At 42.1% G+C, this 25,478-nt stretch overlaps 1 protein-coding gene across 1 annotated transcript; it reads left to right on the forward strand.

The window, feature by feature from the left end:
- Positions 1-332: 332 nt before the first annotated feature.
- Positions 333-25,132, forward strand: hsd17b4 (hydroxysteroid (17-beta) dehydrogenase 4). The gene is made up of 25 exons (XM_070964642.1): positions 333-505; positions 1,066-1,119; positions 2,168-2,275; positions 2,652-2,711; positions 2,848-2,869; positions 3,046-3,092; positions 3,367-3,451; positions 5,845-6,032; positions 8,760-8,851; positions 9,004-9,028; positions 9,161-9,289; positions 11,796-11,899; positions 17,632-17,744; positions 17,918-18,041; positions 18,237-18,288; positions 19,079-19,150; positions 19,880-19,983; positions 20,093-20,158; positions 20,562-20,631; positions 20,780-20,886; positions 20,967-21,053; positions 21,186-21,272; positions 21,462-21,600; positions 23,050-23,177; positions 24,258-25,132. The coding sequence occupies exons 1-25, from the start codon at positions 454-456 to the stop codon at positions 24,345-24,347; spliced, it is 2,205 nt and encodes a 734-aa protein (XP_070820743.1). The 5' UTR covers positions 333-453; the 3' UTR covers positions 24,348-25,132.
- The last annotated feature ends 346 nt before the right edge of the window (positions 25,133-25,478 follow it).

A 25,478-nucleotide genomic window follows, 5' to 3' on the forward strand; every position in this document is an offset into this window, starting at 1 on the left:
TATTATCATCACTGCCACTACCATCATCATCATCATCATCATCATCATCATCATCATCATCATCATCATCATCATCATCATCATCATCATCATCATCATTGTCACCACAATCACTTATGTAATTAATTCAATTTGTTGCAGACATACTGAAAAGTGCCGTAATATTGAAAAATAATGTTAGTTATGAATGAAAAAAGTACATAATTTCTTAAAGGTGAAGGCTCATAAAATAGAAAATGAACATAACTACATTTTTCTAAGTATTAAAACAGCGGTGAAAACAGGGTTTGTAAAATCCTGGTTTCTGATTGGTCACTGCTAAGACTGCCCTCACCGTAATTGCGGAAGTCAAACTTGTAGGAGTTCGTCCTGCTGTCACTGTCAATCGGAGTTGCTCTTGTACTCACAGTGCTGGTGTTAGTGTCAAGGAGAAGAGAGTAGTATCTCATTAAAATGTCTCTGTCATTCGAAGGAAGAGTCGTGCTTGTCACTGGGGCCGGAGGAGGTAAAGTCGCCATGCATTCATAACAGAACGTTAGCTAAGCTGCCATTGCGGCTAACTGTATGCACGCTTAAATAGGTTTTGTAACGGTAGACTCGAATGCTAACATGCTAATTTCGGATATTTACTAAGTATGTAAGACAAATTATTAAACCACCTTAAGCACGAGTCTTTCTGTCTGATGCCTTTGCTGCCGAGCAGTTAATCTCGGTATCTTGGTGATTGCTAACACTGGCTAACACAGCTGCGAGTCGAAACTTGCATAAGTAAACAATCCTTCACCACGTTATCCTAATGAACCTCCTGGAAACGAAACACATTTTTTGACATTACTGTACAATTTGCGCTCCATGTATTTGACGTGCAACAGAGTTTTCTCAACCTTGTAATTTGAAGAACACAGGGAGCAAAGTACATGAAACGCAATGCTTACTATCACGTTGCTGCAAGTGTGTCAAAGGGCACGTTCAACAACAAGCCCGCAGTGGTTGTTGATGGGGGGTGTTTTATTCTGCAATACATGCTTAGGCTTTTTCCTCATCTGTCTTTCTTTCTTTCCACAGGCCTTGGCAAAGAATACGCACTGGCTTTTGCTCAAAGAGGCGCCTCAGTAGTAGGTAAATAAAGAATGTTCAGTTAATGCCCCTTATACCTTATTTTCATAAGTATATATAATGTGGTTAGTGCAAGCAGGCCTTGAGCTCATGAATTTAGTGAAATGCTTGTTAAAATCGAACCCTTATTACCTCAATTGATGTGTTTTTCTTATGTCATGGAGAGACAGTCAGTGTGCATGTTGACATTTCAACATTTTAGATGTTTTCCCTGAGTTGTTAGGGGCTGGACATCAGTTTCCTGAATCAAATATCATTTTATTAGCATTAGCAATCATATATAACAACTTACACAGAAAGGCAGTAGTGATATTTAATTTCAGTGATATGAGAGCTTGAGTAAAAACCTGCAGATTCTTGCACCTGCATGGCTCACTCTTAGAGGGGACTGTGTGTTTAGAGGGGTCCTGATTTTGAATAAGCATATATAGGGATGCAGCGATCGGGTAAACACAAGACTGGTGTTGGCACAGATACTGGTTTATCAAGTGGATCATATCAGTATCAGCCATGACATAAACAATCCACAATAAATGCAAGTCATCATGAAAATACATTATTTCTGCTACCAGCTGAGTGGTGGTGGCAGACTCAGTTTTTAGTGTAACACCAATCACTCACTTAAAAACACATTCCAATGAGATTTTACACAGTGATTTCTAAACATTTTAAACTTGGTGGGAAAAATAGAGCACTGATATCAAATTGGTGCTCAGTTTTAGCAGAGATACAGAGCTGAAGTATCTGGAAAGTTAAATCTGTGCATCTGTAAATTTAAGTGATTTAGGAGATAAGTTATACCTCAATCTAAGGCATGTCTAAAGAAACATGGATTGCACTGCACACATTTTAGAATACACAGTTGCAGGTATTGCCATAAACATTTGCCCTCCCCAAAATAATGGCTTTCCCCGCTGCCTGGACCGAACTTGCCCTTGAACTCTGACGAGGTATCGGCTTAGCTGCACTCTTCTCCTAACCTAATCAGTCATGGAGAATTGCAGAACTCACCCCATTATTGCTAATCTTTTTTCTTCTTGTTGCAATAAAGTGAATGACCTTGGGGCAGACACTAAAGGGGGTGGAAAGAGTTCTGCAGCTGCTGATAAGGTGGTGGAGGAGATAAGAGCGAAGGGAGGCAAGGCTGTGGCAAACTATGGTGAGAAGTTTGGACTATTTTTCTCTCCTGTCATTATCTCAATCTGTTTTTCTCTCGTGCTTACCTCATAGTATTTATCTTATGTAATGGAAAACTCAAAAACTATTGATTTCTGTCAATCGCTTTGATGCGACTCATCATGTGTAATTTCTCAACCTATTGAGCATGCGAGGGCTGTCATCTTTCTCTTGTGTATAATAAAACTTTCTCACATGCCTCTCTCCCTGCCAGGTATTTTATTAGAACAATAACTCGCATTGTTTCTGTTTATAAGCCTAAATGCAGCCAGGATCAGTGTAGCCTAGAATCAGATCAATAACTGAAGCTAAACAACACACAGATGATGTCAGTGATCATTTCTGTCATGCACACACAGATTCTGTAGAAGATGGAGAAAAATTGATCCAATCAGTTCTAGATGCATTTGGAAGAATTGGTGAGTATTGTGTATGTATGGTCATGTAGTAGCCATCAGAGTTTATGCTTATCCCAAGTATTGAATCCTTACATTATCTGGTTAATGGTTATAAATGCTGTTTGGACTGAATCTGCTAAAATATCTTTTTGTCCAGATGTCGTTGTAAACAATGCCGGGTAAGTCACTTCACAGTAAATATCCCACTATTTGCAAGGTCTAATAACATAATCTGTTTATAGTTTAGGTGTTTGCTTGCAGTAGTTTCGGCCACTATAATCGTGTTAAAGACAACGTAAAGTTTTTTACTAAAGACCAGAAAGACTAAAACCCACTTCTGCTTTTTTCTGTGAAGGATACTTCGTGACCGATCGTTTGCCAGGACAAGTGATTTGGACTGGGGTAATTGAATTATTTCTGATCTTTACATCCACGTCACTCTCAATAACTCCTACTGTGTATGGGGTGATCTTCTATCGTCACATTATTTCCTTCTGTTTGGCTCATAATCAGACCGTGCCACCGCGCCAAAAGTAGAAGAACATTTGTTTTAACTTGGGTTTGTTGTCCGTTCAGCAAACAGATTGTCTGTGCGGGAGTTCAAACGTCCACTGTAAGCTGGATGTGATCCACCGTGTTCTGTTGTACAGCATCATTCCTCATACTCTCATTTCAGACCTGATTCAGAGAGTTCACCTGAGAGGCTCCTTCTTGGTGACTCGAGCTGCCTGGAACCACATGAAAAACCAAAAGTTTGGCAGGTGAGGAGCCCAGCTATTGAGCTGGATAAAAACTGTGCCATCCTCCTATTATGTGGGAAGGATTTTTTTTTTTTTTTAGCTCCAACAAAGTTGCAGTATCCTCGGTAGACAGGCCATTTCTGGATCGTAATAAAAAACATATCAGTGTCGTTTTATATCCTTAAAGGCTGAATACTAAGACCAGATTCAAGATTTTAAACGGTTTGTATTTGCCCCACTTTAAGGGGGCCCCTGAGGATGTGCACTTAAAGTAATGAGCATATAAACTGTGTCTGCCACCATATTATTACACACATATTCTGATTCTGACTTTAGTCACTTGATACCCCTTAATACATCTACTTCCATCGGTTTCATGGTGTGCAATGGAAAAAATCTGCATACACTCTGAACACTTTGAGTACAAGTTAAATTGAGGCCTTAACAAGAAGCTACAAAGATGTCTGAACTGGCATAATCTCTATCTTCCAAATAGTATGGTGTAGAAAATTCAAATATCCACTGGTCTGAAGTTGTCGGGTTGAAGGGTTTTGACAATCAGCTGAGATGCAGAAGCCTCTTGAATGAGAAGCGAAACAAACGGTGGATAATTTATGTCGAGCTGAAGCAGCGAGGATGTACGCAGATATCTATTAGTCATGTTTTTGAAGCACAGTCAGTTAAACAGACATCCAGTGCAGATGGTGCTGTTTCATTCACAGGGATGTGTTGTGCGCTTTTCCTGCAATGACAAGTAAAAACGTGTGCTGTGGAGAAGGCCTGTTGAGGTTTGCATGTTTTGAATTATAATTTGCAGAAGAAGGTCACAGCTCCCCCCCCCCCCCCCCGTGTTACTCTGGGTAACAGATGCCCTTCTCCAGTGCACACGAGGTGTTCTATGTGAATGGGAGAAGACAATAGTTAATAAACACTGAAGTGACATTTTGCAGCAGGTTTCACTGCATTAAGCTCAAGTGCGACTCACTGTAGTTATGTGTAGAGTGGAAAACAGTTGCAAGTAGTATTGGTTTTATATCAAGGTTGTGATGTAAGAATATTATCTAAAATTATAGAAGCATAAATAATCATGGATATTTCAGAATGTAAGTTTTTTTCAGACATCCTAGACATCATACGCCTGTTACATGCATCACGTTCATTTCAATATATTTTCTATCACCTAAGAATTAAATGTGAAAGAGCGATTAAAGACTGTTGACCTGAGGATCATCCAGTGTCTTTCGGGGTTTGCTAATCAATTCTACTAGCTTCCTCGAGGAGGGGAGTGAAGGAAGGCAGATTTAATTCTTTTTGCTTATATTCCAGTCGTCTAAACTTTCCTCTCACCTGGCAGGTAGCCTCAGGTTAGCTACATGACAAAACCAACCCTGAAGTTCAGTGCATGTTTGAGCAGGGTAGGTTAGAGAGGGAATTGTGTCGGGGAGGTCAGGACCCAGAGCTGTGGCCTTCCAGTCCAACCTCTTCCTGTAGAGAGGTTGGTCATTAACGCCCCATACCACGCCAGAACATAAGGGCAAGTTTAAAATTCAATCTTGGTGTGCAGTCACCCTAAGATAAAGTTGATGGTGTATTTAAAGGTAAAACCATAACAGAAAGAAATGGAAAGCAGAAAGGTTCATGCCATGACTCTCTGCAGGACAGACGGAGGGGGTGTAGAAGCCAAAGCTGTGAATAAGACTGTGAAAACATAGCACGCAGACACGATTATACTCAGGTTTCTGATGTACAATAGGTAGTTTGTGTGCTTGCCGTTGCTATTCTACATAGCAACATTTTATCTTGGTAGGACGCTCTGTAAAAATTGAAAGATTTGTGCAGTAACACTTGATAGTCTGAAAGGTTCCCTCAGTAATTGAATCACAGACTTCAGCGCATAAAAGTTATTGATTTGAAAAATATTCTATCACAGCCAGCCCTCTGGTACCATTGCAGTATACATAGAGTGTGCTGTGATATGGATCACTGCTTTCTGATGACCACTGAGACGGCGTGTTTCAGATTTCTCCCACAGTTAATGTAGCGTTGGTGCTTAACCTCATTACTTGTGCTTGGCTGAAGTGAACTCTCTGGGTGAGATTACTTGCAAAGTTGTATGTGCAGCACTGTGTGCCCGGTGTGCATACATGCATTTATTCCTTCATGTAGCTTGTGCTCACACTTGCTCAAATAATTCTGCAGTTCTGTATCTGCGATAAAGCAGTTGTGTGTTGTGTGACTGGGCTAGCGTCACATGACTAGATGCTTACATATGCATACTCCTGTGCATTTATGCATGCATGAAAAACATGTACCACTTTGTGAGATTATGTGTGTGCGTGAGGGTCGTCTGTGTCTCCCATTAGTCTATTGCGATGCCTGTCACTGACTTGTTGCCTCTGCTCGTCTGCGGCCAGAATCATCATGACGGCGTCAGCTGCAGGCATCTATGGTAACTTTGGCCAGGCCAACTACAGCGCGGCCAAGCTGGGCCTGGTGGGGCTGGCGAACACCCTCGCCATTGAGGGACACAAGTACAACGTCTACTGTAACACAATCGCTCCTGTCGCTGGGTCACGCCTCACAGAGACCGTCATGCCCCCAGGTAAGCACAGAGATTAAACCACATACATAATTGCATGCGGCTGGTCTGGATAATGCATGCTGTGGTTTTCTGCTAGACATGCACAACACACACAACCTTGAATCCAAAAAGATTGGCATGCCATGTACAACTTAAACAAAAACAGGATGCAATCCTTTGCAAATCCTTTTCAACCTATATTCAATGGAGTACAGTACAAAGAGGAGATATTTAAAGGTCCGCAGTGTCAAATTTAGTTGGATCTTGGCAGAATATGACAGAAATGGAACAGAATACTGCGGCATGGTGGCGCAAGCAGGTAGTGCGCGTGCCTCACAGCAAGAAGGTTGCCGGTTCAATCCCCGGGCGGGGCCTTTCTGTGTGAAGTTTGCATGTTCTTCCTGTGCATGCGTGGGTTCTCCCCAGGCACTCCAGCTTCCTCCCACAGACCAAAAACATGCTCATTAGGTTAATTGGTGACTCTACATTGCCCCTAGGTGTGAGTGTGAATGGTTGTCTGTCTTTGCATGTTGCCCTGCAATCGGCTGGCGACCGGTTCAGGGTGTACCTCGCCTCTCACCCGTTAAAGCTAGGATAGGCTCCAGCCCCCCTGCAACCCTGAAAGGGATAGGCAGTATAGAAAATGGATGGATGGATGGATGGATGGATGGATGGAACAGAATACTTGTGAATATGTCTTCATTAGTGTATAATCAGGTGAAAAGAAGAATTGGTAATGTTCAAACATAAACTTTATTGTTTTTTTTGTAAATATACACTCATTCTGAAGTTGATGCCTGCAACATGTTCCATGTTTAGTTCAGTTTTGAAACTGAATGTTTTTTTGCTTGATGCGCAGCTTCATTTGCCGAACTGTCCGAGGACAGTGCGATATTTTGCACTTCATAACGAGTAACACATTTTCGGTGGGAAACAAGTCTGGACTGCAGACAGACCACTCTTTTACTATGAAGCCACACACTTTTTGGGGATGCCCCTTTCATACCCATTCATGATACTATCACCTGTTACCAATGAAGCTGTTTACCTGTGGAATGTTCCAAACAGGTGTTTTTGGAGCATTCCACAACTTTCCCAGTCTTTAGCTGCTCCTGTCCCGACTTGTTTAAAATGCATTGCTGGCATCAAATTCAGAATAAACACATATTTACAAAAATCAATGAAGTTGAGAAAGCAATATTGTCTTTGAACTGTTTTCAACTGACTATGTGTCCAACAGCATTAGCCATTATCACATTCTGTTCTATTAATGTTTTACTCAGTGTTCCAGGTTTTTTGGAATCAGAGTTTTACATGTTTTTTTGGAAAGGCCAAAACAGACAAATATATTTTAACTTCAGCTTTTCTTTCTTCAGAGCAGCTGCATAATGTAATGCCCATGTTAGGTTGATTTACAAAATTTGAGGCAACAGCACTCCCGTTTGACATGCAAATTTGTCATCTAATATTCAAAAGCTGTGTTTTTTTTCCTGTTTGAACAACCATGATGAAACCATGCACCCTGTAAGTGCTTTAAAAGTTTTAATGTGTCAGCCCTTGATTTAAACAGGCAGCTCTGGCCTCCTTATTTTTACTGTAGGTGTTAGCCGTACTTCCAAATATTCCCAAAAATCTGAGTAAGTGTGCCAATGCAACATTTACAATTATCATGTTAAAAATATTGTTAAGACAGAAGGTAATGCAGCATTGCATACCCAAAGTGAACAATGAAATATGGCTCGGAATAGCTCCTAAACTTGGGACACGGTAGGTTGTGTATGAACAGTAAATGTCTATGCACCATGAGCATATTGTGTATGCTCTGTGACTGCAGCCCTGTTGACGGGGGTATTAAGCGACAGATTAAAGGAATGGTTTTGTTGCCCTGCCATGCTGGTCTACAGTAGCATCTGTCACACTGCGCCGTGCCAACCGTCACAGGATGGCCTCACCTCAGTAAATGACTTGATTCCATATGTTTGCTTTCACTGACTCAGACCTTTGTAAGAAAACAAACTGCAGAGTTCCTCTTGCTAAACAATGCAGTGAGCAGAAGGCCTGCTCTTCTGCCAGCCACCATCTTTTGTTGATTGGAGGGTACAGGTATTTTCAGCACACACGTCGTGTCCGGTGTTAAACCTTTAATGATTCATACAGCGAGTTAGAGGCCTGATCACATTTGCTTGACTTCATTCCAACATGTTAAGGAATCTACTAGTTGTACATTCCATGGGTAAACAGGTTCATCGGTATCATGATTGGGGATGAAAGTGGCATCCTCAAAAGGCTCAGTCGCTCACAAGTGAGGATGGATTGCGTGAAGGCTGCTACTACAGGAACACTTTGTGAAACTGTTATCGGTAAACACAGTTTGTTTGCAAATGATTGCAGCGTCTGAACTTTTTTGAATAGGGCTTGTAGTTAGGTATATAGAAAATTAAATTACGGTAATTTTCCCCTCTAAGTCCTTTTGAAAATGCTTGAGGATAAACAGCAACTTGTAATTCATGCCTGTTTGCTCTGTATCAAGAGGACAAATGCTTGAGTCTAATAACTCAGACCATGTACTTGGAGTATTTTCAAATGAGCACATTCCACAAACACGGCATCATTTTAATGAAACACTAACTACCACACAGAGACACTGAAGCAGAAGCACCCCTTTGCTGTTTAGGTCAATTGTATAACAGACGTGCAATACAAAGAGGCTCTGCGGTACTTTAACGGTATATGTTTTGTTTTATTTAGACCTTGTGGCGGCTCTGAAGGCTGAGTATGTTGCTCCCCTGGTCCTCTGGCTCTGCCATGAACAGTGCCAAGAAAATGGAGGACTCTTTGAGGTATACAGAAGAAAAAACACATTGTCTCACTGTACTGCCTGTAGCTTTATGTCTATTTTTTTCTTTTGTCATTGAGAACAGTAATAGGCCATTGAAAATCTTTTGCCATATCTGTGTGTTTGCTCATCCTCTCATGTTTCATTGCCTTTCAGGTCGGTGCAGGCTGGATTGGTAAATGTGAGTACTGTGTATTTTTCCTGCGGAAGTGTCTGCATGCATCTATGATATTCATTAGCCCCTGGTTCACTAGTACTGTATGTGCGTTCACTATGCAGTGACCTCTTTATTTGCTTGTGTCCATGTGTGCAGTGCGCTGGGAGCGTACTCAGGGCTGCACTGTGAGACGAAAGAACCAGCCCGCGACCCCTGAGGCTGTCAGAGACCAGTGGGACAAAATCTGCGATTTTACAGACGCCACCAAGCCTGCAAACACACAAGGTCAGTCATGCACTGGGTTGAACACATGCTCACAAATAGCGCTTAATGTATTGGTACATGTGCGTACATACTCCTACATGAACCTTTACTCTTGCATGTACTTTATTTGAGCCTGAGTCTGAGCAGGATCCCCCTCCCCCTCCTCATAACCCTGCTGGTCTGCTTTTCGCTCTTTTTTGACTCATTCTGTGTTGAGTCAGAGTGATTCAGATTGCAGATCACTGAATCTAATCAAAGGCATCGGATACTTACCAATGAAGTAACCATGCTCATTGTGCAGTGTGCTCTTTGGCTCTGTGTAGGTTGAGGGCCTGGTACGCTAAAGAACATATTATCTTTCACGTTTTAAAACAGGATTTTAACAGTTGGAGAGATCTCTATCTTCTTAAACGCTTGTTCATCAAACTGTATGCAATCACATCATGAGACGATGGTGTGTGCCTCAGAAACAGAAAGGTGTGTTAAACATGGTATCTGCAGGTTTTGAAAAGTCTTAAAAAGCATCAAATTCAGCTCCGATAAGCTCCTAGAAGGTATGAAAAAGTCTCAAATTTAACTGTTAGTGATGAATTGTGATGTGTTGGATTGTGGGATGTTGGGTGACATTGAACACGTAACACACTCAAATGCAGGCAGTAGATGAATTTTAAGGTTGAATTGAAATCACAAGGAGCAGGTCAATCTTTTGCTTCAAGAGTTTGCAGATTTTACAGACTTTCAGGATTCTGTAATAATGTTTAGCCAAATAGAAAGCTAGAAAATTCTGTTTAGAAATGAAATGAACCTTAAAGGAGGATTTTGATCTCTGTAATCAAGCTATTGGCAGCTATTTCAGTGTGTGACGTTGGTAGGTTGTTATGACACGAGAAGAAAATGGCACGGTCGGTAATTGCTAGGATTTATATTCACTTGGGATATGAACCTTCTGACACAACCTGAACTTCATCCAAATGAGCCCTTTTGCTATCGGCTCATCTACATCTACAGCATGGAAAGTTGGGAACGCCAGACGAGGACGAGATGGTTTAAGAGATCAAGGGAATGTGGAGAAAAGAACCGAAGGTGAACACGATGTCGAGTGTGAACAGGCCTGGCATTGTTCCCGAAAGGCCTCGTGTAAACAAGAAGGTGGCAAATGTTGATTATTATTTCTCTCCACCTCCTCCATCCCTCTCCACGCTCTCAGATGTACATTCGAAGAAAGGTTAACATTAACTGAACGAGGGTGGCAGTCCCACAGGGCGCTAGCTGGCCTCATTAGCATTGCTTTGTAGTGCTTCCTCATTTGTAGCTTGTTACAGAGACTTGTTGCCGCCTCTGCTCTCTAACTGCCTGCACTGAGTGACGCTAATTAGTGGCTGTGGTCCTCCCAGTCTCACTCTTGTGTCTGTTCCTCAGTGGTCTCAGCTGTCTTCCTTTGTTTGTTTTGGGCTGAATCTACGTCTGTACTGTATTCATAGCTTGTGTTACCTGGGCGGATACATTTGCATTTCATTTTTAGGCAAACTGAGAACAGAGTGTGCAAACTGTATCTGAACAACTGAAGTTACTGTAGAACAGTGAACTGACCGTGTTCGTTCTTAACACGCGTTTTTGTGTGTTTACATCCCCCCCGGAACTTTATTGAACTTTACTTTGATCCATTTCACTTGAGATTAAAAATGTTCTGGAGCTGTTGGAGCAAAAAAATCCTTAATCTCATTCCGGCAAGGTTTAGTGATGGTTATCTGGGTGATGACTTGAACTCCATACATGAACAAATTCTCAGATATGAGGTTCCCTAAACTTTCTGTCAGAGGCACCAGAGGAGGAATTTGTTATAATCATGATTTTTAGATGAAAGCATCCACATTATTGATTGATCAGCAAAGTCTCTTGGTGTGATTATAATTTGACAACTATTTAATCTTTAACAATAAAGAGCTGAAGTGGATACACTTAAATAAAGACAAATAAAAATTGTCTTTGCCGAAAGTGGAGAAACGACAAATCAGTAGCACAAAATCCCCCAAACATGACAAATTGTTGTTTTTACTCTTTGCTTTAGTATAGATTAAACAAATTTAGAGGTTTTGTAAGGAGATTATGTTCCTTTTTGGTAGAGTTAGATTAGCCGTTGCCCTTTGTCTCCAGTCTTTGTGTTATGCCAAGGTAACAGCTTCACATCACACAGACAGAAAGTATTCATCTGCTGAGCTGACCTTGCAAAAAAGGCAATAAGGCAATTTTTCCTTGTCTTAAACGAAGGTAGTTTCCTCATCTTAGTTTAGCTAATATGCAGTAAAATAAAAAGTGAAGTCTGCCAATCATGAGAGGTTGGTTAACAAGGTAAAGTAAGCCGATGTGCATTTTTCTACAGGATGTGTGCCATCAAAGATTCACATTCCTGAGGTGTAATGAGCGCCACTGATGATGAATTATTTTATCCATCGTCTCATTTTCCTCTGTTTTGGTGTTCTGTTCTGGTTTGCCTCCACTCATCTGTCGTCTCTCACTTTTTGTGTAGAGTCGCTACAGTCAATTGTGACTGTGCTGTCTCAAGTGGAGTCAGGAGAAATCAATATGAATCCAACAACAGCCCCAGCAGCCTCGGTATCAGAGATCAATCCTGTGAGTAGACGGTGGTGCTTTTTTAAAAATGTATTTCTTTTTGTGCCAGGAGAATCTGTTGAAGTCTGACATTTTTAAATCTCTCTGGTCATAATGTCTGGTTAAAGTCATTTAAATGTGAAAATATTATATAATATATATTATATACGTGCTTTTTTACCCCCCGATGCTTCTCTGTTATCTGCCCTCCCTCGCTCCTCTCCCCATATTTTCACATCTGATCTGGTGAATTAAGGCTTTATTTTGACCCAGCCACAGTTGCTGGTGATTGTTGAAACAGTAAAAGATGAACCAAGAAGGTTTTGGTGAGTTTTATGTTATTTCTGTCAAGTTTGGATGAAGTGTGTTTTGTGCCGCTAAAATGACTGTTTCTGTAAATGGAGTCTGGTGCATTGGCTGTGTTTGGTTAAACAAAATGGATTTTACTCTCTTTACAAAAAGGATCTCTGAAGGGATCCTTCTCATGATGTGGTCAAACACATAGGATAACCACCTGAGCCTGTCGGTGGCAGACTTTAAAGACTTTTAGTGGATGTACATTGACGGCGCTGGGAGGGATTACATTGCAGCCAGTTTTTGCAGCTGCTGGCTGCAGGGCTCTCACTCAGCAATGGACAAAAATTATTGTCCCCATAAGTCACTTACACACAAAACATGGGGGAGTAAGGTCCATAAACAGATATTTGACCTGAATTGAAATCTTTGGTACACTTTGAGTATAATTTGCCTCCATCTGACCTTTTTTACGTACACTGTTTTTTTCCTCACTGTATCTTACTTATATCCCCTTCCACTGTCCTCCTCCTCCTCCTCATTCTGACTTTATTCCTACATATTTTCTGGCCTCTGCAGCTCTTAACTTTATTTTCATCACTGCTCCTTCATGTCCATCAACGTTTTTCTCCAGCTCATTTCCTTCCGTCATTCCTCCAATTGCGACTGCAGGGCCAACTTTAACGGTTGGTTGATAATGACTTTTGAAAGTGCGGAGCTGTAAAATCTCGGACTGTTTCAAACATGGTAACTCATGACTCTTTAATGCCACCACACTGTATGTAGTCGGTGGCGTTAATAACCTTCCCAGCGAAGCTCGTTCACCATCCATAAATGCTCTGATGTCTCCTGTAAATGGGAAATGTTGACGCACCAGACAAGTGCCAACTCAGATAAGCTTTTCAGATGCGATGTACAAAAGATGCACAGCGGTGCAGCGACGTCTCCCTGGATGGGTGCCGCTTCACTTTGCTCCCTATCATTGAATCACAGAAAGTGAACTGGTTACAGCTCACACATGGCTGAGCTGCTTTAATAAAACATTGAACCACAAGTATAAAGTGTATCACATGAAATAATTATCCACAGAAACAGTCCCCGTTTTCTGTTTAGATCTTTGTAGCATGCAATAATGAGACTGCGTCCACAGATTATTCTGCTCTTGTAGCATTACTCAAACAGTTACGCTGATTTGTGTTGTCACCAAATTAAAGATATTAATCAGGATGAATGCTTCAATTAGTGCAGTGTGGAGACTGGTGCAGCTTGTGTCTGTCTGTTAGCTTATCAGTATCAGGAAGTAATGCACTGCGAAGGCGTCCTAGTGGCCTGGCGGTTATGATGCATGTCGTATAACCATAATGTCTCCAGATTTCTGCCTGGGACCTTTGCTGCATGCTAAACTCTTGTCCCTCCCCATATTTCCTGTCTGCATCTATGGAGAGAAAATGCAGCTCAAAATCTTAAAGAAAGAAAGAATAAATGTGTGTTTGGCAATATTTAAGTAGTATAATTGTCTATATTTCACATTGGGTTTTAGTCTCATACAACAGCTGTCCACATATTCCCAAAAAAGAACCAAAACAACCGTTCAGTCCATGCAGAAAAAAGGTATCAAATGAAACAAACTATGAATATCTTCTTCTGTTTCTTCTCCTCTAAATGCATCAAAGCTTCAATACTACTCCACGATTAACGCCACTTTGATGCCAGTGCCCATTTTGTATCTAAATCTTTAAGTCCTTGTCTGGCAGTAACCAGATATGAACTGTTTAGAACTCACTTTTCCACATCCTGTGAGTCATTGATAGTGCTCACCGGCCTGCCTCAGTATCGGTGTCCTCTCCGCTGTGGCTGTGGGTGTGTGTCTGTCTAGACTGGAGATTTGGAACAGAGTCACAGCGTAGCCTCAAGACAAACATCAGCATTGTGTCCTCAGCTGACTTGGCTTTGTGCTAAGTGTGTGTGTGGATTTTGTATATTTGTGTAATCCTGCACACATCTGGTGTGTTAGTTGCGTTGATGTGATCCTTAAATTATGCCACACTGTGCTACTGCTGTGCTTGTATTCGTCTTGTGTCGTGCACCCCCTCACTCAGGTGTAATAATTGTAAAGATTGTTGACTCTTACTCTTCTCAGTCTGTGGTGGGAAGAGTACTGAAAGTCTTTACTCAAGTAAAAGTACAATTACTCCCATAACAAAGTAAAAATTAGAGATAAGAAACAGGCTAATTTTCCATCAAAAGCAAGCCGTGCTCTGTGCAATGAGAGGATTCTCTTAATATATCAGAATCAATCCAGTGTTCATCCCTCTTAGATGTTTGTAGAGTGCGTGTCCTACATTAGTTCTCTATAGACTAAATGCGCTTTTAATTCACTGATAATGGAAAGTGAAAGTGTTTCTGCCAGCTTGCGAAAAGGCGACGCAGGCTGCTTTCCAACACGGCCACCAGTGGCATAGTGTGCAGCTGCTGGATTCGAGTTACATTAGCAGAGCAATCAAACCTTAAATTGAAAAGGTATTTGCCTTGATTTTCTCAATTTTTGCATTTGCCCAGCTCATTAATATCTGGCACAAGCACATGTCTCTGTGTACCACAAGGGAGGCCGGTCAAAGCTCTGCTGTGTAACAGTGCGCCCACAGCTTGGATGAGAGCTCATTTCAGCTAATGTAGTAAAATGGAAAGTAGATAACGAAGTTGAAAATAGATTACTGGGCCCAAAAAGTAAAAGTACAGTTTTATAAAGGAAGTTACTACCCACCCCATTTTGTTATTAGGCGTGTTATGTCACATTATCTCCACCACGGTTCACATTGCACTGCATCCACATGTGTTTGTGTCACACAGCTGTATTCTGTTATTAGTACGAGCAACATGTTGATGTGCTAAATGTCAAATAAATTGTACAACGAAGAGAAGAGGGAGGAAAAATACATATTTCTCATTAGATAGTATAGAACAGACAGAGATTGATGGAGGAGAGGCGGCGGATATCGTCCCTGGCTGCACTCGATCTGTCATGTTTCAATCACACAGTTATCGTCTTAAAGCGCTCGACCAGCAGGATCCCCGAACAGAAATCACTTTTGCTACAAGCCTAATTTTTATCTTGAGAAAAGGATTTTTTTTCCTCATCTAAACTGTACCACTACTGCTTTTTATGGTAGCTGCTCACATCCCCATTTACTGCGATACTGGAATTGTTCAGAATAATTCCCAAATGCAGTTTTAGTCAAAAATCAGGCTTTGTAGTAACTGTTGACCAGGTGAGAGGTGGTTTTGAGTGTAAATCACACCGTTTTGGCAAGCAATATTGTTTTTGGACAATAGCTCAACACAGTGATTGTTAATAAGACAAATGAGTAACAGCAGGACGACCAGGTCTGTGTATAAAAAGTTTTGGAATTGGTACAGCAGATCGCTTCAGCCGGCAGCTGCCAAACAGACTGCGATGGCTGCAGCACAGTTCTTTGGCGCAAAAGCGCTCTTCAAAGTGCGTCCACTAAAAGTGTTTGTTTTTGCCACTGCCTGGCTCAGATTGTTATTTTAGGTGTCTGACCACATTATGGAAAGGATTCCTACAGAGATCCTTTTTGTTTAACCAGTAAGAGCCGCTGTATCGCCCTCACCAAAGCCACCAGACTCCATTTACAGAAACGGTAAATTTATCTTTGTTAACAAATAGAATCCATGTATACAAATTAACCTACAGACCAACATGTGTCACCGGTCAAAAATATTCTTGCTGGTTAACTGATTAATGGTTAGACAATCCCTACAGAGATGGACCTTTTTGTCAAGATCCTTTCAGAAATAGCCCTTTTATTGCTCTGTTCAAAGCACCAGAGTCCATTTACAAAAACACTAATTTTACCTTGCATTTTACAGAGCCTCTGAAATGATTATCTTTTGCACATCAAATAATAAGTTGTGTATTTTAGCATTTGGACCTTCGTGTTCGGAAATAAATTTCCAAGTGATTTCACAGGAAGTTGCCTGGAAAGTATTATTTAACCCGTTACAAATGTAGGGAAAACAGAGTCTGTGTACTGAGGTGAAAAATCCAAATAATTAAGAAATTTCAGAGATTAAAGGTGGTTTAGGGCCACTTCAGCCCACGACCTCAGTATTTTTAAGCTCCTGGTTACGACCCTGCAAGAAAACACCGTAGAAATGAGTGCAAAGAATTAAAAAGATGGTATTGAGTTGAAATACAGAGAAGCAGAGTTTCAGAGGTAGAAGCTGCTCGGACAGAGGATCTCAGGCTGCGATTGATGAGGGTTTTAAAACATTTACAACTATGAGGGCTCCACCTTCCTGAGTTTTAAAAGGCATTCAGGGCTCCGTGTCATTAAAACTGGATCACTGCGATGTGCTTTTCAGGAGCTTCAGTCCATTTTCAGCCTGCTCGTTAATAAAAGTGCAAGCGCAAATCGAACATCGCTCCGTTTTTGGCCTCCCTGCCCTGGCCGCTCGTCAAGTTCAGGATCCGTTTTAAAATTGTGCTGATCACTTACAAAGCTCTCTCCGGTCCGGCCGCCGGACATCATTTCTGAACTGCTGATTCCTCTTAACTCTGAGAGACCCACAGGTCCTCAGACTAATGGCTGCTGGTGGTTACAGATTACACCAAATAGGCGTTTTGCTGCTTTATAGATTGTATCTAGTTTCCAACCTGTATTTAGATTTATTTAGCTTTTATTTATGACTGTCTCCTCTATATTATTCTTTTCTATGACCCTCAATATATTAATTTGTAAATCACTTTTTGTTTCTAAAATATTACTGCTATGTAACGTAGCACTGGCAGCGTTGGCATGCTAACATGTTCACAGTGACAGTACTAACACGCTGATGTGAAGGAGCTATAATGTGTATCTAGTTTACCATCTTAGCATGCTAACATTTGCTAATGAGCAAATGTCACTAGTTTGTAGATATTTGGTCATAACCTTTGACCTGATAGTGGCACCAGATGAAAGGTCAAGCCATCATTAGGAGTCATTAGGATTCATCATATGGGAACCATGAACCTTTGTACAAGCTTTCCTGTCAATCCATCCAATAGATGCTGAGATAATTCAGTGTGGACCAAAGTGCCATGTTCAGAAAGGTGCTGTAATAACAGAGATTGACAGTCAGCGCCTCTGTTCCACCTCTGTGATATGATATGACATGCCTGATGAATTCAATCTCTATATTGTGTTTGTTAAAGCATCTGTATTCAGGGGTTGAGCCGTGGAGCTGATCCACCACGCTGCGACTCTCATTACTTTTCTGCAAATTCTTAAAATTGCGTATTCATTTTCTCCTTCTAAATTACAGGATAACTGTTCATTCTCTGCCCTCATCATGTTGTTGAACAGCTGATAAACTCTGAAACCCTCTCCTCTCCTCTCCTCTCCTCTCCTCTCCTCTCCTCTCCTCTCCTCTCCTCTCCTCTCCTCTCCTCTCAGGCCAACGCAGTGGGATACAAAATACCACCATCCACGTTCGACTTCACCCACACCCAGTGTATCCTGTATGCTCTGGGGGTCGGCATGTCCACCAAGGACCCAGACCATCTCAGGTGTGTGTATGTGTGAAAAGCCAGCCTGTGTGAAGAAACGCTAATCACTGTACTTTCACCTGCATGGAGAAAATAAACCAGGCTCACTGACGTGGGCGTGTGCAGCCATCTTTGCGATGAAAGTGCGGTTATTTTTTCCCACAGTTAACTAACACTGTAACGTTTTCATGCAGGTTCCTGTATGAAGGCCACTCAGACTTTAGCTGCCTGCCCACCTTCGCGGTCATTCCCTCCATGGCAGCCATGATGGATGGCGGGCTGGGCGCAATCCCTGGACTCTCCATAGATTTAACACGGGTTAGAAAACACACGTCTGCTTTTGCGCATGTGAATGTGTTAGACTGCTGTGTGTACGTACGCATGCGTGTGTCCATATGGTGTATTTCACACTGTCTTGCACACAAGCGAGCAATAGATATACACACATTACTCATGCTAATGAGGCTTTAAGATGTTGGTATATATGTCACAGCTGTTCTTGTTTTATGTCAGATATTACATGGGGAGCAGTATCTGGAGCTTTACAGGCCTTTACCAACCTCAGGTATTTCCTTCATACACTTTAGTACTTAATATGATTACTTAAGAGCCTCACTGAGTTATTTTAAGCCAAGCCCATTTTTATGATGTCTCCTTATTTGGGCCAGTTTACTGTTCAGCCAGCATATATCCTATAATAACATACTGAGGACCAGTCTGGCCCCAGTTTGCCTCTCATGTATTGTCAGTGCATTCAAGTCACAGGGCTAAGCTTTTGTTTTTCTAAAATCTGAGCGTCTGTGACAAACCCAGGAGGTTGTTTAACAGCCCCAAATGCTGTTTTGAAGATATTTCAAGAATCCTCAAAGACTCCTGTGACTGTCCATTCATCGTCCGCTGCATCTTAAAAAACCCATTTCCCGAATTTTTTCATTTCAAAGATGGCAACCACAAATGACATTTCCTTATTGGATTTGTACAAAGCAGAAGCACATTTCAAACATTTCGTTCTCAGTTATATTGACCCTTTTATATCTTTCTTGTTTTTTACAAATTGGAGCTGCAACAAAACGTTATTTTCATTATTGATTAATTTGCAGATTCATTTTCAGTAACTGACTTCTTCGGGAAAATTAAAATTGTGCATTTCACAAAACTGCACTCAGTTTTGTGAAACTGCACACAGTTTTTTGAAATGACCTTAAACATAGTGATAATACATGTGAGGCAGGAAGTGGGTCAAGGCTCAGTCATGACAGGAAGTGCAGAGCCGGTTTAGTCATATTGAATACGCACAGGACTAAATTAAAATACATCATTCAAGTAGAATGTAACTGAATAAAACACCTTTTCAGGTAAACTTGTCTCTGAGGCCACCATAGCGGACGTGTTGGACAAAGGATCTGGAGCCGTCCTCCTCTTGGATGGTGAGTTTCACTTTAATCATATAGTGTGTTTATTCCATATTCATGTCTTCACTTCACTTCACTTCACTGTGTCTTTTCCTGAAAGTTGCCTCTCAGGCTCAATTAATGAAAGTTAATTTACAGGCTGTGTCTGCGGGGATTGAAATAATGGACTGAGAACGGCTCGTATTTTTGTTTGACAATTCTGTAGAGATGGATGATATTAGAACCACTCTGATCTATAATTAATCCGACTTAAAACAAATAACATGGGACCTGAGGTTTCCTGAGGATTCACGGAGGGAAACTCGCTGCAATTTCTTTATACGCACTAAACCAGTCAGCCTCTGTTATCCTCCATGAGTTATTTCAGGATGGGACAGCAGCGTCCTGCAGAAGCAGCTTGGTATGCCTGCTTATGTTTTGAATTGACCTGATGAAATTAACCAGCCAGCAGGTCGACAGGAGTCTGGATTTGATTCCTTCTGACAGCAACCAATTGTCTCCTCGCAGTCAGCTTCTTCAGCCCGCTCTAATTTTACTGTAGATGTGCTGTAATGAGGAGACGTGGCTGAAGCAGATGTTCTCCTCACCGTGCTTATTGTTACATGTAATGTCATGATATGTGGAAATGTATTGAGGGTGATTTAAAGTGGCAGCGGATATTAAATTAATGATTACGTCGCTTATAAGTAAAGGCTCTGAATAGCTCTTTCAGCACAGCTGTAGTTTGAATGTATTGCCTTACAGTGAACACCTACAGTGGCGGCGAGCTGGTCTGCTTCAACCAGTTTACGGTGTTTGCGGTCGGAGCTGGAGGGTTCGGAGGGAGGAGAACCTCTGAGAAAGCCAAAGTACGTATTCCATATCTGAGCTGCGTCACCAAAAGGGACAAAATAAGACTTGGAAGGATGAATCCTGCCTCTTATTTGATTTGCTTTATTTGTGTTTCATTCCCCTCAGGCTCCTCTGCCTCCACCTAAACGGGCACCAGATGCTGTGGTGGTTGATGCTACCACAAGAGACCAAGTGAGTGCGTCTGAGTGGGTTTAGTTGCAGAATAAATCGGTTGCATTGATAAGATGTGGGTGAAAATAGGACATGTTGTTTCGAGCCTCTGAAATAACTACGCTGTAGACAAAATGTTAAGATGCTGCAGCAGCGTTGAACAGGGCTTTCGTGCGGCTTTAAAAAAAGCACACTGACTGTATGATGCAGCAGAAAATAAAAAAGAGAGGGGGAATAAAAATCGAAATCCCTTGAGCAATTTAAATGACTGCAACCGTATCACTTCAAAGACGTTCTTATTTTAGGTATCTCTTCTATTGCCTTCATGATAATTTAATTTCATCCCACATCTGTGCATGAAAAGTTCAGGGCTTTATGAATTAGATATAGATCTAAACAAGTTCCGTTTCCCCTGCGGTCACAGGCGGCCTTGTACCGGCTGAGTGGAGACTGGAACCCTCTTCATATAGACCCCAGCTTTGCTGCCATGGCAGGTGAGGGTCCTCGCGTCTATTGTGGCTCCATGGGTGTCATTTTTCCATCAAAAATGTCTTCCCCTCCCCTCGTATTTTAGGTCAAACGATGTGTTTTGATCTCATTTATACTTTAAATGTGCTGTACTTAAAAATGCTCTTTGGTCAGGCTTCGAGGCTCCCATCCTTCATGGCTTGTGCTCATTCGGCTTTGCTGCGAGACACGTCCTCAAGCGCTTTGCAGACAATGACCCGTCCAGATTCAAGGCCATCAAGGTGAGCGTTACCTGTGATTTACACCCTGCCGTGCCCTCTTTGAGACGTGCAGGTGTGAACAGCTTTGTTCTCGCTCTCAGGTTCGCTTCGCAAAGCCGGTGCTGCCGGGTCAGTCGCTGCAGACAGAGATGTGGAAGGAAGGCGACAGAGTTTACATCCAGTGCAAAGTCAGTATGGAGCGTTGGTGTGCATTTCAATCTGATTCCTGAATAAATGAGTGTAACTTGTCATTTCAGTGCTGTTATCAGCGCTTTTGTGAGTGTTCTGAATGTGTTTTTCTGATTTTCTCCTCCATCCAGGTGAAGGAGACGGATGCCGTTGTGCTGGCTGGGGCCTACGTGGATTTACACGGCGCATCAGGGGCTTCTCCAGAAAGTCTCACTCAGGTACATCAGTCTGAAAATGCTCCTTCTTTTCCTTTTATCAAGTACATGGAGCCCCTGAAGCTCCTTTCTGTTTAGTTCTGCCGACGAATGAGACAAAATGAATTTGTACTTTTGACAAACCTGTGATTTGAAGCTACTTCCAAATATCTCAAGACGAGCTTATTATCTCTTATTTGTACCTGTATGCAGGGTGACGGCCTTCAGAGCGACCTGGTGTTCGCAGAGATCGGTCGTCGCGTTAAAGACACGGGCTCAGAGCTGGTCAAGAAGGTGAATGCTGTGTTCGGCTGGGAGATCACCAAAGATGGCAAGACCGCTGCACAGTGGAGTAAGTGTGCTGAATGCTGCACTGACACATTAAACACAATTACATTGAGTTATGGGAAAAGTGTAAGGCGATAAAACAATAGAATAATAAAGACTGAAGACATAAAAATGCTGGTGCTGCACATGCAGAATATGATAAAAGGTTCATATGAGAAAAGACAGACGCATAGGGCTGCTCAGCTGTGTGCAGTACGTAAGAATTAAGAGTGTCCGTTGTGTATATTTTAAACACATGAGGTAAATAAACTCTGAACCCCACAACCCGTCGGCGTGTTTGAAAAGCACATTTTCTTTAATAAAATCAACAAAATTACACCATTTTTCACAAGAAGACACTATAAAGACAGAAATATTCAAATTTCCCACGGTCCTTGAACATAACCAACTCTAACCTTATAATAGTGATATTTAATAAAAATCACTTTATTCTACATGTCTCATTTAAAATTATACCAAATACAAATCATTAGCTCTCATCAGAGCCAGTAAAAAAGATAAAGTAACGCTCTTCTGAGCGCAGCGGCGAAGCCTCGATGACCACGCTGAGACCGACAGTCACATGACCACAATTCAGCCAAACGTCGACTGAGCTGCAGGCAGTGTTTGCAGAGAGGAGACGATGAGCAAGCGTTTGTACTGCTTGTGAAAATATAAATATTTCAACATGTATAGCATGTGGAGCTCCTTTTTTTCCCGATATTGGAAGCAACTGTGGGCAGTTGGAAAAGTAATATTTAGTGTAGATTCTTTTTTTTTTTTCACTTTGTGTGAAATTAATTATTAAAGAAATTCAACTTTCTTTTTCTACTCTTTACACTGCACAAAAGACATTTTTGAGTTCTCCCGACTTGTAGCCGTTATGAGCCGTTTCATAGAGGTGCAGTGAAAAACGAGCCCAGAGTGAGTGGGAGCAAAGACGCTCTGAGGGTTAAAATGTGAGCTTTTGACAGGAAAGGAGGAAGAAAAAAACCTGGTCCACATTTGCTGAGATGGATTTGTCTTTGTGTGTGATGTCATGTGCGAAACACGTCTGACAAAGACGGCTGCGGCTCACCTTGACACTGCTGCCTGGTTGATTCCTGCTTAAATTCCCATAGCAACAACTCACTGCGAGGGTCAGGCCTGTGACGGGTCTGTAAAAAAACAGCATGGACCTCCTGTCAGTGTTAAATGATTGTATTTCTGCTCGTTGGAGTGTCTTGCACTGTACTTGTTGGTGTTGTTTGCAGCCGCTTGCGAGTTCACGCGTCAGTTTTTTTAAGCGCTACGCTAACACTGAGCTGTGAAGTTCATGTGACGCAGACTGACATGCTGCTAACAAGCTGCCAAATAAACCGTTAACAGGAGGAGAAAAATGGTGCTAATGACCAAATAATAACTTGGAACAAAAGTGTTTGACTTACTCCATCTTCCACCTCTGCCTCCGCCTCCCCTCTCTGTCTTCCTGCAGCCATCGATCTGAAGAACGGCAGCGGCTCCGTGCAGAAAGGCCCTTTCAGCGGGAAGGTGGATGTGACCTTCACCGTGGCAGATGAAGTCTTCATGGAGGTGGTGCAGGGGAAAATCAACCCTCAGAAGGTAACACACAGGCAAAAGTGCGTTTGGATGTTCATTTGTATCCTGGTGTTGAGCCTTATTCTGTTGGGGTTTTTTTTTTTTTTAAATCATATTTTGGATTTGGCATGTAGGTAGACCATGAAAAACCTGTTTATTCATGTATGCTCATAACATAACTATAGGATACTACAAAAACCCATCATTTCCAGAATGCGTGTAAACACACTCTCCTTCCTTACCTGCATGTTTATCGTACGTGGAAGCCAGATTTACACCGCTAAACAGAGCATTTCAGCACCTCCTGCAGGGAGCAGTTTACCCACAGTTGTAAAAACAGATCCTCGTCTTCTTCCTGACGTTCATATCACTTCTTCTGTGCTTTAATTAAAGCCAAAGTGCCTTTGACGAACCCTTCAGCCTGTAACAACGTCTCCCTTGATCTCATCATGTCAGAAGAAAAATGGGAGGCAGCAATCTATCAAAGGAGGCTCAGAAAGCACTCAGCGCGGGCAATCAGTCCACGCTACTTGTTATGTCTGTAGCGTCTCATCTGTCACAGGGAGTGGCCATCACTGCACAGAGTTTCGATGCTTCCCAGCACGCTTGATATTGATCTGAGGCGTGTGTGTGTGCGTGCTCTTTACAAAGCGCGTCAGCAGCCCGCGGCGCTGAAGATCCCTCAGGCAGGGTCTTTTCCAGCCTCTTCGGCGATAAAAGGAGCAGCTGGAGAAAGATTAGCTGGACGCTGCTAACCGTCACCCAGGGTCGCCGTAACCGCCGCCCAGTGATTGATTTTAGACGAGGAAAGCGCTGCACGCCATCAGCGCATCAGCTCACCCAATAAAGAGACTTTTCTGCTGAGTCTCTCCGCTTTGAACCTTATGAATATGATGGTTATTTCATTGTTCTGCTGCCAGAACACCAATAGTCACATATTATTCCCTTTGGCCAAAGACCTGACTTGTTTCTTATTCTTTTGTTTGAAGTGTTAGCCACAGGCGGCTTGGCCCCATTTTACTCTCTGTGTTCTTGAAAACAAATAACAGCCAACCTGACAGGCTTCAGAAGAGTCACTCGAGTGTGTCCTTGTTGTTCTACCAGGCGTTCTTCTCGGGCAAGCTGAAGGTCAGAGGGAACGTCATGCTGAGTCAGAAGCTGGAGGTCATCCTGAAGGACTACGCCAAGCTGTGAGCTCCTCAGCAAACCCGTCGGATCATCTCAGCGACTAACCAGCCGACCAGCTCGCCGTCTGTCAGCTTTTCTCGTCCTCGATTCATGTGTGTGCGCTTAACACGCTTTGACCTGTCAGGGGAAACGCACGAAAAATTACCCAGTAACACGATTATGGCTACTTCAGAATGAATTCTCTTGCGTAAATTAACTTTCATTGTAATCGTAACATGTACAAACACTGTAAAGAGTGTCTTCAGTTTAAGGAATGAGGAGAGAAGAAGCAATAATTCAGCAGGTCAGACCTTACTTTGGTCGTGTTCTTTATGCTCTGTCCGTGATCAATGTGCACTTAACACACCTGCCTGCCTTTAAAGATCCAAATGTGAAATCAGCCGTTGCTTTCCTTAGACTGAGTTCAGTTTCACAATTCTGCCGAGCTCTGGGTGAATCCATCAGTTTCAATCTGAACCAGTTTTAAAGCTCAGCCTGAATAGTCATAATTCAGTGGTCAGATGTTCTCTGTTGTAACGTAGAGTTTCCACTGCATTCAGATCAGTGCAATAGTAAGAAATTCAGTGGTTTGCTCTTCTATGAAAATAAAGTAATTCAGACTAAAAGCTCATTTCTGTATGTTTAATACAGTTCCCCCACGGCTTTATGGAGCTTTATAGTGACTTTCAGCTCATTGTGTGGCCGGCCTGTGACTTTAATGTTTTGGTTCACTGCCCGCGCTCTTACAGCGTCATTTCCAACAGCAGCATGTGGCTGCTCTCAGTGAAAAGATGTAAAAATAAATAAATAAATAAATAAAAACTACACTACCTGCTCAGCACTGAATGGAAGACGCACACGTGAAGCCATCAGGGAAGTGGCCGTACTCACAGATGTCCAGAAACCGCTGGGTGATGTCACAGAGACTACGGCCATATTTTATATAGTTTACGTTAGCAACTAGCTAGCAAACATCCTGGAGCACTTAGCAGCTAACGAGCCTTTTTTTTTCCTTAAGAGTTTGTAGAGACCAAAACCAGAGCCAAAAGAGAGTGAGTACTTGACTTTAGATGAATTATGTTGCTCTGTTAGTGCTCGATGTGTACATTGTTTTGTTTGCTAACAAGTTCACAACTGCTGCCCCCTACTGGCCAAAAA

This window comes from Chaetodon trifascialis, chromosome 6, assembly GCF_039877785.1.
Source record: "Chaetodon trifascialis isolate fChaTrf1 chromosome 6, fChaTrf1.hap1, whole genome shotgun sequence".
Taxonomy (NCBI): domain Eukaryota; kingdom Metazoa; phylum Chordata; class Actinopteri; order Chaetodontiformes; family Chaetodontidae; genus Chaetodon; species Chaetodon trifascialis.

What these genes read in the sequence shown, in the direction of transcription:
- hsd17b4 (XM_070964642.1), top strand. Translation starts at nt 454, where the DNA reads ATGTCTCTGTCATTCGAAGGAAGAGTCGTGCTTGTCACTGGGGCCGGA. An exon ending in AGATGCATTTGGAAGAATTG is followed by an intron (nt 2,712 to 2,847) that starts GTGAGTATTGTG and finishes CTTTTTGTCCAG; the next exon opens with ATGTCGTTGTAAACAATGCC. An exon ending in CAGGCCTTTACCAACCTCAG is followed by an intron (nt 18,289 to 19,078) that starts GTATTTCCTTCA and finishes ACACCTTTTCAG; the next exon opens with GTAAACTTGTCTCTGAGGCC.